Genomic DNA, 19,988 nt, shown 5'->3' on the forward strand with positions numbered 1-19,988 from the left:
GAACATTCATGACGAATTAAATATTTAGACAACTTATATTATTCCATGTCTAACACTGAATTTTGGTCCTGCAACGTTAAAATTAAGATTGTTCATGACTTCTAAACATTAAATGGATGTATGATCACGACATAGGCGCAGCACAATTTGACAGATTTTGATTTGTTTTGGAAATGCTCTCAGAGCTCACCAAATTGGAAGTGTTTTTTAAAAACTTCTGGGGGAGGCCCCCCAGACCCCCCGTTGGAAATGTTGCCTTCGGGCTTTACCCGACGGTTACGCCCTTCGTGCCTACTACCTTGCTGCAGAATATTTCCAAGTTGCTTTCCCAAACGGTTTAAGCCACCGAACGTCACTGATATTGTTTAATATATACCGTAGCCTAAAGTAGGCCTACAGAAAATACGCACTGCACAATGAACCAACGGTAGTTTTAACTATTCATGTCTTTGATTTCACTTGAAGAAATATTTTTATAGTAGGCCTACCGGTAGTTAATTCCTATGATAGTTATTTTCTTTTTTGGAAACGTCATTTGGGCTACAAACAAGGTAATAGGCTATGTAGGCCGTTCTCTCATTGTTTAATTAAGTGTCGTGGATTTCACGACCCCAGCTGGACGTTGTTTTCTCGAACCACAGTGAAAGGATATTGGCCAAAAGATGACTGCAAAGGCCAAACAGCTTTTGCAGTCATCAGTTTGAGCACGAGAACCCTTTTGTTTATTGAAAACATTCTTTCAACTTATCCAAAATTTGGAAAATTTGATAAACAAAATTGCAACCAACAGCTGAGACAAAAGTATACGTTGACGCTGTACGCTAAAAACCACGAAAACTTTACAGCGTAGCTTCAAACGACAACTATCCAAAAAAATGTGGCCGTAAGCGTTAGCGTAAACAAAAAGTTTACGCCGCAAGTAGGCTATACGGCGTAGAATTTGCGGCGTATACGTACATTTCTGCACGAAAGGCTACGGCATCAAAATCGACTGGTTTTTATTTTCTGGTTTTCATTCAGTGAAAAATAGTTCATGCAAAATACAGAGCAACAAAAAGCAAACTAAGAACATTTTGTATCGATATCAGCTTCCGGATAGTTTGCCACTGCAGTCTTCAAGAAAAATCCCATGGTTCCCAATGTAAAAGTGGCAAGATAGATCCACAGAAGAGCTCGATCCAGGATCAATGCGACGTAGCCCCAATCATCCTGAGACTATTAAGAACAATTACAATTTTTTCAAATCCCAGGATTTAAATTCACAATTTGTTAACGAATTCATATACGCAACTCAGCATATATTTATACTAAGTTATAGCCTATTGTCAAATAACTTGTAGACCAGTCACTAGGCTGTGCCTCCATAGATGTTTGCTATAATGGTGGAAATTTAAGTTATGGTTTTTAGGATGTGTATCACAAAGTCCAAACAAAATAGCAAAGGTTAACCAAATAAAAAAGACATAAATAGAACGTCAATGAAACACGTAGGCCAATGTGTATTGTGTAATAAGTATTAGCCTAAGTAAACTAGGCCTATAGAGGCCTACATGGAAAAGTAGATTGAAAAAATGTTTCTAGCATATATTTCTTAGGCTAATGTTTTATCTTTTTTCTGTGAGTTGGGGTAGTTTTGCAATTTACACTCCATGACTCCAGCCTCCGCATTAGGCCTACCACTATAGTAGGTTACTTCATTAGGCCAGCTCATGCAAAAAGGTTGCCCACCCCGGTCTACTGGTACGCTTAGAGCGACAAATAGGCTACAATGTCAAACAACCACTGTATCTGGTCCAGATCTTTATCAGATCAAGTATGAGCCTGACCAGATCTGGACCAGATAGAGTGTCTCTCTGGGAGACTACGGTACTGTACATTAGGGAGGGTCGATTTTCACATAAAATTGTCGGATTGTCGCATAAATCGGTATTTAGGTGAGGCTTGCCATACTAAATAAAGTGTTAAAATTTCAATGTGATGGTATGCTCCTAACCACTTACCCCAGGTGGTATGGAAAAATACAATTTTCTACATCACGGTAAATTATATTCAATAAGTAGGCTACAGTGAAAACGAAACACAATTGAAATGTAATGAGTTAAAGCCACACGCACCTGGATGTTAAACTAAACAACACAGTCTTTCTTTGTTTCAAATATAGGCCTCTGCTTCCTTGAATCTAAAATAGAATAAATCATAGAGTACCTTTTCTCCTTTCCGACAGTTTTGAGGCTGACCTCAGCGACTACACGAATCATTCTATCAACGGCTTGAGTCTGTAGTGTGTATGACGACTTTACTGGGACTGACTTTATTGCATCCCAAAGTTCATCTTCACTCTTAGCTCTTAGATGATAATAATGGAGGTTCAGTAACGTCAATCTGTGTCCAGTCGATCATATCAATATAATCCATTGCATTAAGATTAACTTGATCAGCAGGGCGATGGAATCTTCATATTATTGTAGATGAAAGCTTTCGTGCTTTCAGAATTCGCCTAAAAGCTACATCACGAATGGCAGGTCTATTGTCATGAAACATGGCATATAGCAAGTTTTCGGGGTGAGCTGCATAACAATTTTGCTTGATCGATTTGTCGATGACAGACTGCACTTCTACTGGCTCAAGTCCACGACTGAGCTGTATCATAAGGAAAAGTAGCCTACTGCTGGAGTATCGCTGATATCTGTGGCCATCTTAGTGAGAACCATACAGGCCCATATACAGTTGCAGTGAATCGTGTCAATGTCTTAACAGCTTCTGATGGATGGGTTTAACTAATATAATAGCGGCACATTCGATTTGCTCCTGTGAATGATTATACTGTATTTCCCAGGATCTCTGTGTAAGAGTGTTTCAGAGCATTCCTCAGAACTGATTGCATGGCAGATTTCCAAAAGGTACATCTGGTCTGTGTTTAGATCTTTGAATTGTCCAATTTTGGCAAATGGGGAGTTTCAATTTTATCAAACAATGCGATCTCCAAGGCTATAAGGTTTGACTACAGAATATCGCCAATTTCACCAATGAATGTTTCTGGACCAGATGTCTTTCCAAATAATCCAAATAGATGCTGCAATGGTAACTCATTGATGGGCAGCATAGGCCTACATATATTCCACTGAACTTCATACTGGATAATGGATATGATCTTCTATTCTAGCAACTACTCCATTACGATGCCCAGTGTTCACTGCTGTCCCGCCACAACCTGTTATTCGAATTCCATCCATGTTCATATTCTCATCGATCATACATTTTAAAATGTCAACTGAACGACCACTTGGTGTTGTGACATGAGAGATGTAGATGTCACCAGGTTGTGTCAGTAAAACGTAATGGTATTCTTTTTTTTCTCCTGTGGTGGTAGTCATCAAAGATATATGATTCATCCTTTCTCCCATCGAAATAGAGCAATATAAAAGTATTGACGACATGTTGGGTTGGTTTCAATCCAGTACGCCTCTTGACTCGGCTATGTCTCACTTTCCATGGGTCAATAATGATGTCTGTGGAGAAGTCTTTTCCTAACACATCCTGCAAAGTAGCAGTGGCAATAGCAGCAACTGTTTCGTCAGAAACCATCTTTTGATGGGCTTCCCTTGCAACACAAGGGATTGGGATGGTATTGTAGGCACTACTTGTTGAGACACTCTCCATGAAACTCGGATCATTATCGGATGAATAAGATAAAGAGTCAGTTTCACAAAGTTTTTTTGTGGCGTGTTAAACCGCACAACTATTAGAAGTTCGCTCACTGCGCAGGATTGCCGGATTGCGCGAAAAAATGAGATAAAATGACAATAATTTCCGCAACTTTTCGCCCAATCTGGCAACCCTGTTACAGAAACAGGGGGTCATTGGGGTAATGGGTTGCTGTGCACAAAACGATTTTAAACTTTGAGGAAATGTTTAGAAGGTAAAGTCGCACCTATGTTCAAATTTATATGATAAATGGAGAAATCGACCCACCCTACTGTACATAAGCCAGCTACCAATAGGCTTACCTGTGATTGCTTGTCTTCAATTTTCTTCTGTTTGGCTATGTAACAAATGGATTCAACGACAGACTTCAAAGATTTAGGGAGGGTATGAACCGTTGGCATTGCAAACAAATCGCCATTGTCTTCTCGATTGTTGGTCTTTACTTCGGAAAGCCCAAACATACCTTCAACATGCCTCGGTCGAAAACCCATTCGTGTAGCCTGGGGAACATAAAATTTCTTTTTAAGTGACTGAACCGAAACTTGCAGGGAAGGTAGGTTAATAGGTTACGGTACTTTAACAGTAGGTTGCCTAGTCCATTAGCCTATTGTTTGGAAAAATAAGTGGTACAAGGACTACAAGGTAAGATATTGTAAAAAAACAAAAAAAACATGTTGTACCGTAAGTTAATATTGCACCAAAATTTTAAAGCTACGATGTTCTAGTTAACTTCTAGTTTCAATATAGTTCTTGTTTCTTTCTTGAGAATCTTATTTACTGGGCAGGTAAAGCACAAGAGTCAGTGTCAGCGAAAATAACAAGATGTTTGTGCTGAAGTGAGGTAGTTGATGATGTTAGCACCTGGTGGTCGAATAATATTTCACTTGGCGCTTTTCTTGCCGATCTCTCGCGTACAGCTCGACGTGCAGACAGAGAGCTGGCTCTTCTAGGTCGCATTTCTGTAGAAAGTTTCAGCAGAGTTTTGTGCTTTGTAACTAAATTTAAAAGTATGAATGTCTTTTTGACTAGATTTCTAAAATTTAAAATAAAGCAAATAATAACACCAGCTCTAACCAATGTGAAAGTTAGTCTACACCTCGTTGGCTAAGTCAAATCGTATGTTTACTGATATTTTGCATAGCTTATAACTTAGTCTAAGCCACAGTTTCTAAACGGTGTTTCAGTTTCAAACAGAACTACCTCCGTGCTGGAGGAGCTGTATGAGTGTATGATGCTCAAACTTATATCTACCTCCATCGTTATCCTTTTCCTCTTCTTCACCTCCTGGCCTCTCCACCTTCAACCAAGGTGCTAGGACATCCATGAAAAGCCACACCACCCATTCCGGCATATGATGGGTTGTGTTGGATCGATAATGGACGTTACACACGATGACACTGTCAATAAAAATCAAAAAAAATTGTTAAAAATTTATTACAGAAAAGCGTTAACACATACGACGTATGGCCTATAATACAAGATCCCGGTTTGAAGTGAGACAGGCTCTTAGAAAATTACTTTGAAAAATACTGCCTTTAGCTAAGTTACTTACATCAATTTTTTTGTTTAGTATTATTTTTAGATCATATTTGTTTCCGAGAATCAAAAACAAAATTATTTAAGCGGCAAAACGCAAACGTTAAAGCGTGCTCGGGACAGTCGTAGCCTATTGTAGGCCTAGCCTACTAAATACAAGGCACTTCTTCGTTGTATGAGCTGTCTTCTTCTGGACTATATGTTTGGCCATGAGGTCATCAGCCACTCGACAGTCTCGTCGTCCAGGGCCTTCAGTCCAAGCGTTCCATGTGGTGGTTGATGGATTGGGCAGTCATGGACGACATGGTCTACTGTCTGGTCTGTGGCACCACACTCGCATCCCGGTGAGGAAGCCAGGCCCCATCTGCACATGTCTGAACGAAAGCGACCTATGCCGGTTCGTAGGCGGTTAGCCGGACCCACGCAATTCTTGCGAGGGACATTCCCGGAGGGTGGGGATCGACGTCGGGTAGGAAATCACGGAGTCGGGAGGTGTTGTTTTGCCACTCCGTGTTCCATGTGTAGTTCGTCCAGTGTGCCGCACTTATTCCAAGATGTTCAACGTTGTTCAGAAGCTGTCGTGCGGCGGGCGCAAATGGGCGTCTTGATTTCAGTCGCTGCTGTTCTCCATGTAGGCGCTGGAATGTAGGCTACTGTGGAGGAGGTGGTCGGGGTCCAGTGCGCGACGAGCAAGGGAAATCATAGCTCCTTTACGGCGAAGCTCAGCAGGTTGGATGCCTGCAAGGATGGGAAGGCATTCCATTGGAGTGGGACGCAGGCATCCAGTCACAGTGCGTAGTGCGTCGTTGATGGCGGTGTCAACGTGACGGGTGTGAGAGCTGCGGCACCACACCGGTGCGTAGTACTCAGCGATAGAATGGACGAGGGCCAAGGTAGCTGTGCGAAGGGTTTTTTGCGCAGTATCTCCAGGTGTCGCCGGTACGTGAGTGACCTGTCCAGGGTTACGCCGAGATAGGTGGGTTCGGCGCAGTATGGCAGGCGTTCGTCATCGGTGGTAATGTTGATCTCACGTTTTGCTTCCTTGTTGTTTAGATGGAAGGTACTGTAGGCACAAGGAAGGCACAAGGCAAGGATGGAAGGCACAAGGCACAGTATAGCAACATGAAAATTGAACGAAAAATGAATGATCTAATGAAATTAAATATAATAAAATATGAACGATAAAATTGATATTGAACTGTAGCAACATCTTGAGAATTTAAAAAGTAAAAAAAAAGGAAATAAATGTGGACAACACATGTTTGGGATTAAAAATCATCATAAAACAAAAACGAGAAACACAGCCTACAGTATTTCTATGACGGTTATTGGTGCGTTATCAAAAGTGCTGATGGTCGATTTGGGATACGTCATCTTTGATAGGCATCGTTTAGCTCACATATAATAATATTATATGTGATAATAATATTAGCTCACATATAATAATACATATTATAATAATATTAATATGATAATCTTATTATCATATAATTGAAAACTAGCTACTGTCTTGAAAGTCACACCGATATGATTGATATCTACCGTAAGTACTTTCTTTATTAATGAGATTTAACTTTAAAGCCATTTTACAAGGCTACATTTGCTGAATCGCTTGAGGAATTTATCTTTACTCTTGATAAAAATCAACTTTTCTTTACTAATGGTTAGTTTTGTATTCACAAGTTTTTCAGAAAGTTTATGATCAGCATGTGTTAACCCAGAGAAATTAGATATGAAACTCTGTGTTATGCTGCGCATTTGTGCAACCTCATTAAACTTTTCTCAAAAAAACAAAACAAGTCGGCGCTATTTTTAAACTTAAACCTCTCCAGAGCAACATTGTTTTTCAGTAATTTCTAACCTTGCAAATGAAAAGAAAGTCAATAGTTTTGTCGTCTGGAAGTACTTCGTAATTTCAACTTGTAGGGCCATTGATTTGAAAGTGAATATTTCAACCAGAATGCTTACCTGCAGACAACACTTATGATGACGAGGGTCATGCAGAAAAGTAAGTAGCCAGCTATAAGAGGGACAGCCAAGGAGGTTTCTGGCATTCTTTGGGCAATTAGAAACAGAAAAACAGTTTCACCAAGCAAGATGGATATGGATAACGTCATTTTTTCACCTGCAAAATCGAAAACTTTTTTTATGAAAGTTAGTAGTCAATCTTGAAAAAAGAATGGTAATTTTATAGGTTTGACTTGATAAAAATAAAAAAGCAAACGTTTTCGGCTAGTTATATAGCCCTTTTCAAGTCTATAAAAGAAGTACTTTAAAAGAAATAGCCTACTAAAGAATCATACAGTAGTCCTATTGCAAAATACGGTCAAATCCAAACAGTGTGAGCAAGTTAATCAGTTTCTCACTGTTTTTTGTTTTTATAATGTTAAATGTAGTGTCGTTGCTTAGTTATGTGTGTTTGGGAATTAAAAAATTAACCTCTCTACCCAAATTGCTTTATAAGTTTGTTCTATGAAAGCACTACAAAAACAAAAAATATAATGAAGAGTGAGATTCAATCAAATTAAGCTTGATTTCATGGCCCCATAACATTTTGACAATTTTGTTTTGATTTGTCGCAAAAGAACTTTCTTTTCAAGTTTGGGCCTAGGGTAATAAAATCTTTCCAGATCCGCTTCTGATGTCTTTTAATTTAGTTTTTTAGTATTTTCCAATTCTAAAACTAATCGGATATGTAAACAGACTTAATTCTAGGCAGTGGTTAACTAGTTATTAATGAGTACCGTAACTTTTCTTGACGTCTTTAAAATTATCAAAACCAAACAGAAAGTTACCATCTTGGACTTACACGATATGGATGGAAGATAAAATACGAAACAGGAGAGTGATGACATAAGGATGCACGGGATTATCAAATTCATGATGTAGAACTGTGGTCGTCTTCTAATAACGAAGTAAAACGTGACATCCTGATAAAGAGGGTCAGTGGATGAGTTGTGGATTTTGATTGGCCTTTGGATCAAGTCCCATTCCCCATTTGGTTGAAAAGCTAAACATGGCAATGTGAATTAATGTGACTCCAGTAGTAGACTAGGTTGCAGCCATGACTTAATTCTAAATACATCAGGACTGTTTTCTAACAAAAGACTTTCCCAAATAAAAATTTGCGCTTTTTACGTCGTATTAACGTTACTGCAGGTTAACACAATGTAAAATTGACAGCTTCTGTTGGCTAGGTTACCAGTTAAGCATCGGTTTGTATCACTTTAAATTTGTGTCTTTTATTTGATGTGTAGAGCTACCCTACCATGACCTAACACAGCTTGATCACAAAAGAAATGCTTTAAAGATTCCATCTATTCAACTTTCGAATCCTAGTTGTCTGCTGTGAAACTAACAACGTCAATTAAATTGCAGGCCTACTATATGGATGCAGCATAATTTGTGTTAACAAAGCATTAGAAACACACATTACAGTAACAAGCAACCGAAACATTTTTTTAAATACATTGAAACAGTGTCTGCAGACTTCAAATCAACGTACAAAATGACGGGTTGCGCTACAAAATAATGGATGGAATAATTTCCGGGCAATAACACTTCCATAATCGGAAACTTCATTCTGCCAATCTCGGTAACCGGCCCTGTGTCTTTGGCAGGACACTTAAAGGCATCCCTGAAGGTGGACACGATGATTGGCTTCCTTGACTTCCCGTCCACTTAATCTAAATCTTCAACCACCGGGTGTAAGCCTGGATACGACAAACAAACCGGCCCTGTGTCAATATAGCCTCCACAAGTATGCGAAACTACCAGGATATCAAGGCTTTGTCAGTCCGAGGATAACGATTCAAAACCAACCAACCATGGCTTACACTTTTATTTCTATTTCCTACATTTCATACCATTGCAATCAATAAATATTTCCGGACCATAAACCAAATCGAATTCCATCTCGGAACGATCATACGTAGCGGATCTAAACACCATGGAGCAATTTTGCCAATCAAAAGGAAACAGAGAAACCTGCATTGCATGAAACACTCATTCTTGAAAAGTTAATGCAAAAGCCAAATGTTGTACGGTGCTGTGTACGTCTCAAATGTCCTTTCGTGAATCTGCCATTCGGACACTATTAAAAAACAAAACATTTAAAGCGTGTAAGTATAGCTTACAACCTATCACAGCTAATTATTACCATGTATTCACGGATAAAAAGCAAGATTGTAAAGCCATTTTCTAGCCTTTGTTTTCTAGAAGATATTCGATAAGTTATCGGGATACAAGAGGCTAGAATGCAAGAAAATAACGCAACAATACAAACTTTTGGAAACCTAAAATGCCACCTCAATCATGCAAGAACTTTTATAAAGAGCCGGAGGCAGCCATTCCACTGTTCCTACGTTGTCAATCAATACGTTTGTCTTCAGGGACACGTCAAAAGAGCCATCTATGCTGCAACAAAGTGGTTGTGTTTACTTGCATGTAGTTTAGTGATGGAACGGCTGATAGTCAAGGCCAACTAAACGGATAGAAGTAGAATTTATTGAAAGTTAAACAAGTACCAGGTCAATAAACTACCATGACCAGTGTCCCAATTACTGTGAAAGTCGTGTCCTCTATCAAGCATGTCAAGCCTTTTGAGGCATAGGCTACAGCCGTGTGCTTTCAACAATTTATTGTTGAACAGACATGTCGTTTCGATCGTCGTGCAGGCGATGTCACCAAGCAGCCATGCGGTAGACAGATTTATTTGGGGATATTCAGTGGTGTTGACAGGGTTTCAATGGATATTTTTAGGCTGGCAATGATTTCAGAGGCCCGTAATCTTTCTAAGCCAGGAAAATTGAAGAAGCCACCGCGTGTTCTTTGGATATATTGTGTTTTTTTCTTATTAAAAGTGTTTTGATTGGGGGTCTGAGGATCTCATTGGTACCGGGGCCAAATAACCTCTGAACGGCCCTGGGCATATTTCAGGTTGGGACAAAGCTAAAACTTAAAGTGCAACTGCACGATGACTTTGACCACACTTTATCTGAAAGAGCATGTTTCAATCTATAAATACCAACCTCGCCCTTACTTTTTAAGGCTATATTTATCTCAATAAAAATTATCAGAACCATGGTTTTCCACGCGCTTGTATTTTTGGCCACGTTCCTGCAATGGCGGATTGCATTGCGCAACACACGGATTATGACGTCAGTTGGAGTCAGACAAAGCGACAATCGCTTTTGCAAGTCCTTTAGTTGTATTTGTACTAGAGACCTAAAGAAAGGAGGTTTTCTTTTCGCTGCTTCGATCTTGTTGCACGTGCTTTTTATATGAAGGCAGGTAGTAGCCTATAAGCTCTTTGCAATCTCGAGTTTGAAAAAAATAAGCTAGGTTTGTTGATTTAGCCATTGAAATTATTGGTTAAGGGACAGATCAAAGCTGTCATAGGCCCATGCGAGGTAAGGTAAGGTACGTCTTAACCAATGTTATGTGACATTCGAACCACGAAATCGAGCAGTGTGTAAGCTGTAAGGGTGCTTAACGGCATAACGGCATGGCATTTCCTTTTGTTAGTTTTGTTACTGTATTTCTTTTTCTCAATATCATTTCTTTTGCATTCTGACAAAGAAAAATAAATTGAATAAAATTGAATTGAATTCTTGCATCACTGTGTTGGACGACTTTCATGCAATGGTCAATCCAGCAGTCCTACAAACCTTCTTCAGGGTTGACAGGAAGAATTGGGAAGAAGATGGCAAGTCCAGAGGACGCAATGGAAAGTTGTCAAATGAGTGAGTTTACTTGAGCTTGTTTACTGTTCCAACAGCCTTTCAAGAGGTGGTTGCTTAATTTTTCCATTCATATTTAAACGAAGCTGTTATATCTTTCAGGCAATTCAGGCTGGTCACTTATAGGCACGTGCTGAGTGGCTGTTGGATGGAGAAGTTCTGGGCAAGCCGAACAGAGTCGTGCTGCCATCGTGCTGCCATTGTCTCTTTCATCCGCAGAAAGTACCCCAGCGACGATGGAGTTTATGCTGGGTTCCGAAGACCAGTGTTACCATTTTAGTCTTTATAAAACCAAATCTGGTTTATTTACAACCGTTTGGGTAATTTTTTTTCGATTTGGAGTGTTTTTTTGGTTTGGTTTGTTTTCGATTTGTGTGTCGTAATGCGATTTGTCATCAGTATGGTATGTTGGTTTATTTTTTAGTTTAGCCTATTTCTGCTTCAATTTGGTTTATTCTGGTCTTTTTTTTAGCTTCATCAACATTATTAAAAAAACCTAGATGTCAACACTGCCGAAGACAGTCCCAATGAATGCTAAAACGTTATCGCTTGATAGTCGACTGTATTATGTCCTACAATACAATACAAAATGTTTTCGATATAACCAAGTTTGGCTGCTGTAATCTACGAAACTAGCCTTCGGCGATGGGCTTTGCAAACCACTCCTGGCACACAGGCATGAACAACTAAATTTGTAGCCTATAAGCTAATGCTGGCTGAAAGATGCGTCTTCATTATGCATGCCTTATAAATTTGCGCATTCACTAGCAACCAAGCCTATCTCGGCTAGTTTGGTCTCCACTAAGCTCGACTCCAACTGACGTCATATCATAAGGTGGCGTTGACGAGTTTGTCACTTCCAGGTAGCGTGAGAGAGAAGCGCTAGAGAGCGTAGGAAAAGGGTCGGTTTCTCGGCTGTGGGCCTCAATTGTAAGGAAGTGAGTTTTTCAACAGGTACCGGATGTCTTGGCAATGGATTCTAGCTAATGTTAATTCGATCGTGCAGTTGCACTTATAAACAATGCCGATTGTGTTCTCTCGATGATGGGTGCTGTACCGGCTAGCTCAACGCTTCGCTATGCAGCCGCCTTCGAAGCCTAAAACGCAACAAAGAAATACTCTCAGAAATACACTTTGGACTAATTGCTCATTTCAATGCTTTTTTGTTTGTGTTAACAATTAGGTTTTTCGTTTGTTTAGTAAGCCGATAGCCAGTATGGTGAAGAGACAGTGAGCAAACTTCACATAAAAGTATGAGTTCAAAAGAGTTTGATACAACAAAACTTAAAATACTGACGAAAAAGCGTACTTGTTTTCCAATACCACTCGAGGTGTCCATATGTGCCAAGGAGGCATTCGCACTTTCTTGATGTTTTCGTATCGTTTCGGATCCCATGAAAACCTCTCATCATTCCATTTGATTGTGATGTAAACGGACGTTGTCATTTCTTGTGTTTTTTCTTTCTGTGATTACACAATAAACTACGAGCATGAAAAAAAAATACAAAAGAAATGCATCAAAACAATAGTTTTAGTTACGTATGAAACATAACCGAACTCCGGGATCAACAAAAACGGTTTTTCGTCTCCAAGTTTTATCGACGAGTCTCCGCAAAAAAGTAAATATTTTTTTGAAATTTCGAACTTAAACATGTTTATATAATTCTTCATTAAGTATTTTGTGTATTTTCATAAATTACTGCCAACTACGACTTTTAAAAACAAAGTTGTATTGTATGAGGTTTGCCGCAATTAGCGTTTCCTGGCTTTTCTTTTTGCTATAGTTATCTACTTCTACTGTATGCTTTGATGATTTATCACTGTAAGTAAGGCCTGCCTTGAACCAGCCCTTAGTGTAAAAAGTTTACTGACCCTTGATCTGACTCACCACGCTAATGATCTGAGAAAGGGTCATTCCAATCTGTACCACAGTTTTGTTTCCATACAATTTGTTGAATGGTCGAATCTGAAACAACATGTTTTTCATCACGTTCCATTACGATCGGCACGGCTTTTGTTTTCCTGACAACACAAAAGTAAATTTCATCCAATATTTTAGTTATGAGGTAATCTGAAATTAGTTCTAAAAATCAAACCAAAATTTTCATGTGATAATAATTAATCAATATTTTCAATCCTGAAACCTTTTCTTCGATTTTCTTCTACCTAAATTTATGGGTTTTAAGATCTGCAAACAAATAAGAAAATAGAAATGTTTGGCCACATAATTTACCATAATTCTATTCAACACAACTACTGTTAAAAGAAAAATAAATAAATGAAAGACGAAATAGGGGCAGACAACCAAGAATTCGGACTGATGATATGGAAGTCTGACCATGACTTGATTACAAAACCGCAACAGAAAAATCTCACAACAGAAAAACTTGGCGCTTCATTCAGGGGCGCCGGAACGATTTTTGACTGGGGGGGCAAGATTACAAAAAAAGGGCACTTTTGTTTACTAAAGGGCCAATTTTTTTCAAGTTTTAAGTTAAGATATAGCGATAATTATAATCCTTCAGCTCACTATGTAGGCTATTGAGTACTGATAGCCTACAAGTGTCCGGTACACAAAGAACGGCACCATGCTATGTTATAATGATGTAACCTACTGTTAAGCCTTAAAGCAGCCGGCGGCCATGGCCGCTTAGTAGTGCTTGAATGACCGCCGGTGCTACTTCCTCAGTCGGCCAAGTTTTGCCGCCGGTCTAGCCAATTATTTAATTTCGCAATAGAATGATCGTGGATTAAATGTCGAAAATATGTAGTATCAAAGAGTGACGCAGAATTAGGTCAGCGCGTCATAATCGCCACTGTTGCATTGTGCGGGAATATTTGTTATTGATGGAATATATCCATCTGAGATCACCAGCGCTGTAAGTCTTGTTTGTAATTCACGACGCTTATTTTAACAAAATCTTAATCCGAAGTGCTAATTTACCTCGGCTGGCAATATTGTCGTTTTTATGTCGATTCGATGTTGTCGGACATTGAATCGTTGTTAAAAAGGAAAACTAGGTTAGTTGACATCCGAAGGGAAAACATTTTTTGATCATAAGTTAGGCCAGAGTTTCCCAAACTGTGGTCCGCGGACCACTGGTGGTCCGCAACGACTGCACAGGTGGTCCGTGGCGATATGATTAGAAATTAGAAAGTCATACATATACGTTGTACAGTACGTACCCTGGTCAAAGATAATTGCCGCAGTTCTTTACAACTTAAATGATTTCGAAAGCTTTTGCTATCCAGTATCGTAAATCTTACTTGTTTAGTTGTTGCACCTTCGTTGCAGTTTAAAAGTTGTTTACGAAAAATTTTCCTATTCAACATTCTCATTTAACTTGTTGGTGTGGGGTGGTATGGGCATTGGGCATGTTTTTGAGAAGGGATGAAGATGATGTTTTGAGAAGAGCGCTGGAGTTGCAAGTGGAGGGTCGTAGAAAACAAGGAGACCCAAGAAAACGTGGAAAAGGCAAGTTGAGGAAGAAAGCAGCAAGGTGGGCTTGACAAGAGAGGACGCGTTAGACAGATTGATGTGGAGGTAGGGTGTGAAGGCGATTGCGACACTTGGAGGTGAATCCGGCCACCTTCGGCAACGGGGACATCACCGGATTAAAACTGGACTACTTGTAGAACGCGTATTGGAACTGCGAGAGGAGCTTTCAGTTTTCCTGCAAGCGCACAATGCTGATTTGGCTTCACTAGTAGCCGATGAGATTTGGCTTGGGAAACTTGCATAGCCTACATGGCAGGCATTTTTAACCTTCTAAAGTCTAAACCAATTGAACTTGTCACTTCAGGGAAGAGATGCGAACATTTTCCTTACTCAAAACAAAATAACAGCATTCATAAAGTAACTCTACAAATGGAAAACAAGAATAAATGATAATGTTGTGGATATGTTTCCTGTTCTGTGTGACTACATTAGTCTACCAACAAATCCTTAATTAATACAGATTTGATTTTCTCTGACGTTACACAACATTTGGAATTGCTTTCTGCACATTTCAAGAAGTACTTTTTAAAAGAGACATATGAGAATTTTGACTGGATTTTAAACCCTTTTGTTGTTACAAAGACTGATCTGTCAAGACGCGAAAAAGAAGAATTAGCCGAATTATCATCTGATCGAAATTTAATGCTTAGTTTCAATCAAACAGCTATTGCATCTTTCTGGTTGAGTGTTGTGGAGGAATACCCATTGCTATCTCAAAAGGCCACTAAAATTTTATTGCCTTTTTCCACGACCTACATGTGTGAGACAGCATTTTCAGCTCTTACCAACATGAAGACAAAATACAGGTCCAGACTTTCCGTGGACCCTGACTTACGAGTTTGCCCTTCACAAATAACTCCGAGAATTGATCACTTATACAAATAAGAAGCAATCCCATCCGTCCCATTGATGTTGTCAGTTTTTTAAATAAACAAAATTCGGTTTTATTCATTTTTACCTTTGTATTGGGGGTCCGCGAATAAACAGATTCACGAATAGTGGTCCGTGGCCCAAAAAAGTTTGGGAAACCCTGAGTTAGGCTATTTTGCAAAAATTATGCTTCTTTTAGTAATGTCCTTCACATCATTGAAATACTTATTTTATTACCTTGCCGTCATCATCAACACAACATTTCGAACGTTGTTTTTCGTTGCTAAAAAGAATTCTAGGGGAGTGGCGAACTTCTTTAACATAAGCCACATTGGAGACACCCGTGCGAGTGTCGTTAGATGGTCCTGCAGTACTGGATTACAATCCCGATAAAGCAGTTACTGCGTGGTGCAACGATTCTATTGTAGGACGTCGCCCAGGCCCAGATTTCAACAACGCTAAGTGATCATTTTAGCATTGTTGCAAGTTTAATTGTATTTACTTGTGCTATCGTTTTTTTTATTTTGGCCTCCAAGCACGCAGATTTGGCCGCCGAGAAGGAGCTTCCGGTAGGCCACGATGGCTGCCGAAACAAAAAACGAGTTTTAAGGCCTGTACTGTGTTGCAGTTGCAAAACTTTGTGCCGTAGATATTATTTTGAGGCAAAAATGAAAGATAATAAATAGGCTAAAAGCGAATAGCAGAAATTGTTATACTGCAAAATGTGCAGTAGCTTACATAACTTTAAAAAGGCACCATTGCCCCCCCTGCCCCTCCATCTGCACAAAAATTGAGGGCAGGGGGGCATCCGCCCCCCCTGTCCCCCCGCTTCCGGCGCCTCTGGCTTCATTCCCTCCAAACCTCGACGAGAGAAAGGAACTTATAATCATGATAATAAACTAGGCTACATTTTTTATGCTTGTGTTTGATGCTTAAATTAAAAAGAACAACACAATATAAACCTCTGGGTTATAATTCTTTAAGAGCTTGGTAGCCAGTAGAGATTCATTTGATTGAAAAACAGTGACTCCAAATGAAGCAATGTTGACCAGCAAAATTATTTGGAGGAGAACTGTGGTAGAAACAAAAGAAGACACGTTACACTTGTCATAAGTAACAGATATGCAATGGAAGTATGATGATTGGTCTAACATAGCGTACTAACTTTCTAAGTTTATTCAAAAGTGAGAAAAACTAATGGAAAAAGCGATCTAGTACTAAGACACTTCCTCAAGTGGGCGATCTATGTAATACAGAAGCAAACACTAAGAAAACAAACCAACAGTTTTTTTGTTTTTTTTCGACCTTAGAAAAATAACTATATTGATTTGTTGTCTGTTTTTAAGATAACATACGATTTATTTTGCAGTTAGCTTTACAGAAAATTTTATAGTTTGCAGCTGTATTGTCTCGTCGATAGGCTACGACTTTTAGGGGTTGCACTAACAATGTTTGTTTATAGACTCGTATATAGGCTACTATTTAATCATTATTTCATCTCTACATTTGAAAATACTGTGGACATCGGTCTTGCACACAGATACTCGTTGATCCCCAAACAGTGGAAATGATAGTGCAACCCCAAAAATGACTACCACTGGTTGATAGAAAATAACCTTATTGGCAATTTGTTGAAAAGGTGCAAACGATATAAGAGGTTGAACTGTTTTTAAACCAAATTTATACCATTTTTTCAGCAGATACTAAACTAAGAGTTTATCTACGTAATACTGGAGTAGCCTATATTTTTTACTACTTTGGTTCTCAACTTTTTGTCTTGACGGACCTTTTTAGTATCCTCAAAGCGGTCTAGGACCCCTAAAAAATATTTTCTTTGAAGTTTTTGTAGATCGCGTCTCCAAACGGAAACAAATGTTTTATAAGTTTTGAAGCGACACACTTCGAAGAATTTGTTGAACTCGCGAGTGGCGACACACTCATGACGATTGATGACGTTGATAAAGTTATGCTATAAGCTGCATGTTGGCAGACATGATCCAAAATCAGTAATCCTAATCTACATCCTGATTTACAGTAATGTTTTTAAACAATTTTTTTGAAAATTGCTAGGCCTATAATTTTTGCGACCTTTATAAAAAATTTCTCCCCCTCTTCACTTGTAATCAATATTTTGTTGTAGTCACAGCCACGTGGTTAAACTGTGAGTGCTAGTAGGAGTGCTAGTAGCCTACTAATGTTTGCATTTCTGAATTAAGCATTATCTGCTGTCTCAAAAGAATTAGAAGCGAACATAACAGCCTTATAAAAAAAAAATTGTATAATTTTTTTTTCGTCAGGAAATTAACCTTTGTGCTACGCCTTTTGAAATTTTAAGCTATGCACCAGCGCATCAAAACGCACTTTTTGATAATCACTGTAATACTGTACTAATAAACGACCAAAGTACAACCAATTGTTAAATCTTATAATTTATCAATCATGCTTTAAATTTGGAAACTTTCACGGACCCTCTAAAAACGCTTTGAGGGCCTTTTGGAGTCCACGAAACTCCGGTTGAAAACCGCTGCAACATTTTTTACTTGAACATCTTAATCAGTTTTAAAAAATTCTTGATAAGGGCTAGATGTATAGCTGAAAACGTTCGCAATTTTGTTTTTCACTTTTTTTGGCATCATGCTGAATGCTGCCTTGTTGGCTAGTTATGTTTGCTTATGGTTTAAAAATGTAACTTCTCTACCAAAATTGTAATAAACTATGTATACTTTGTATGCACGATATTAATACTTGTAGTTTACTGTAGGCTCAACAATAAAATTCAATTAACTTTATCATCAAGCATATGAATAATAGACTACAAAGGATAAACGCTTGAAAGAGGTTTGTTTGGGAAATTCTTCAGTTGAACCATTGAAACAACTGACTGCTCTTTAAATTTGTTTTCAAAGAAGATTATCTCACCTTTCATAATGCAAGCAACCGAACGATTTCTTTTACTTCTGCATCATAAAAACTTGTTGGGAACTCAATTCTTTTCTAAACAAAACTCTGATCAAGCTGCTTTCAATTTAACAAATAAAAGCTGGCATTGGCAGGCAGAGATGTTTTATCAACTAAGGTATATTTAGCGTATATAATTTAGAGTGACATATTCCCAGGCAGCAAAACCAATCATTTTTACATTGATTCAGCATCTGCAGACGTTGAATCAATGTAAAAATGATGTATTTTTCTGTCCGGGTTAGCTGTCCTCACGGAATAGCAGCTGCCATAAAACAATCAACGCCGTATTGAAGAAGAAGGGTTTGTTGACGTACTATAAGTAAAACCTTTTGAAGGTGTTCATGTCTGGTATTGTTTTCTCACTAGCTTCCACTAATAATGAATGTTGGTCTTTTTCTTTCGCATGAGACATGATCCCAAACGATGATACCGATCTAACTAGATCTGGACCAGATAAAGTGGTTGTCTGAAATTTTTCAGATTTCAAGGCCGGTGATGGAAAGTCATGTAAGAAGTGTAGAAGATAAAGCTTTGGTAGAGAGTTTGCTTTTTTAGACCACAGACAAACAAAACAAAGTAACCTTAGCGGGTTTAACATAATGTATTACACAGTAATAAGTTAATAACAACATAATTAAAAATCAACTCAAACGTTTCCGACACGTAGCCTACGTGTGTCCTCATCAGGAATTACTTAAATCTGCAATATATATAAAATGAAAAAAATATAGTGCAGAAGCAAATATGGAAAAACTGTTCATAGTTATTTCGTACGAAGTACATTAGTATCGATGGTAGAAAAATGGTTAAGAAACGGATTCCATACATGAAATAATTGTTTGTTTGTTTGTTTGTTTATCTTTATCCTGCATTGCGGGAAAGCGGACTTGAGCGCTATGCATCGGTGTACGCCTTCCGACATACACCTGACCCACGCTGCAGCCGACGGCAATGTCTGTTTTCCGGTTGTCTACTTTACTTATGACTTAAATTTGGTACTACCCATTACTCGAAATCGATCACTAGGTAGAGGCAATTATCGTTAAGTTTCTTGCCCAGAGAAACAACAGCAAGTGCGGATGGCTGGAGTCGAACATGCAGGCTCTCGACTGCGAGCCCAACGCGCTAACCACTCGGCCCAATTCCAAACAAAAAATAGAAAATAGGTAACCAATAAACAAAATTGGTAAAACCAGTTGTGTTTTGTATATCTTGTCTCACGTGCCATTGCCGGTTGAGGATAAAAGTGATTGTAAACATGCTAGTGCAATATGTCAGATATTTTGAAAGAACATATTTAACGGTATAGGTCTACTATGTTGATCATGGCATAAACTAATGCTAATGTAGCAGCCAGATGATGATTATTGCTTGGCGGATCTGATCCGGCCTTCGGCTGCCAAACCTATATGCAGACAGTATTTCATTTTGTAAATGAACAACTCTTAGGAGCAAAATGGTTGGAACGTCTGGTCAATCTAGTAAAAAACAAAGAGTCTAAATTGTAGATACTAAACTCAGGTCGTCCAAACGCTTCTAATACTAAACCGTTTCATCTTCAGTGCTATACGGAATGGTGTTCTTCGAAATGCTTTCTGAACAAACTTCCTTTGTTAATGAACAGTGGTTACGTGTTCCACTTAATAATCTTATGTGTTCTGTTTAATCTACGAAAG

At 38.7% G+C, this 19,988-nt stretch overlaps 1 protein-coding gene and 1 long non-coding RNA gene across 2 annotated transcripts; one reads left to right on the top strand and one right to left on the bottom strand.

Annotated features, from left to right (window-relative positions):
• Positions 1–999: 999 nt before the first annotated feature.
• On the bottom strand, positions 1,000–18,376 carry LOC145775220 (acetylcholine receptor subunit beta-like). The gene is made up of 12 exons (XM_082586474.1): positions 18,271–18,376; positions 16,314–16,423; positions 12,871–12,948; positions 12,292–12,446; positions 9,549–9,657; positions 9,108–9,228; positions 8,051–8,251; positions 7,210–7,366; positions 4,957–5,102; positions 4,567–4,664; positions 4,008–4,205; positions 1,000–1,215 (listed from the first exon to the last, which is right to left on the bottom strand). Exons 1-12 carry the CDS (start codon positions 18,275–18,277, stop codon positions 1,063–1,065), a joined length of 1,533 nt encoding a protein of 510 aa, XP_082442600.1. The 5' UTR covers positions 18,278–18,376; the 3' UTR covers positions 1,000–1,062.
• LOC145775228 (uncharacterized) lies at positions 10,852–11,272 on the top strand. Its single transcript, XR_014290138.1, has 2 exons — positions 10,852–10,985; positions 11,085–11,272. It is a non-coding gene; the product is annotated as an uncharacterized LOC145775228 (long non-coding RNA).
• Positions 18,377–19,988: the final 1,612 nt, after the last annotated feature.

The sequence above is a fragment of the Aplidium turbinatum genome, chromosome 1, assembly GCF_918807975.1.
Source record: "Aplidium turbinatum chromosome 1, kaAplTurb1.1, whole genome shotgun sequence".
In the NCBI taxonomy this organism is placed as follows: domain Eukaryota; kingdom Metazoa; phylum Chordata; class Ascidiacea; order Aplousobranchia; family Polyclinidae; genus Aplidium; species Aplidium turbinatum.

Bases quoted from the DNA above. Each gene is read 5' to 3' on its own strand.
- LOC145775220 (XM_082586474.1), bottom strand. The intron at 9,229-9,548 runs GTGGCATTTTAG...CATGCAATGCAG, and splicing joins AAAGTTCTTGCATGATTGAG to GTTTCTCTGTTTCCTTTTGA. The intron at 1,216-4,007 runs GTAAGCCTATTG...TGTTCTTAATAG, and splicing joins TTGAAGACAAGCAATCACAG to TCTCAGGATGATTGGGGCTA.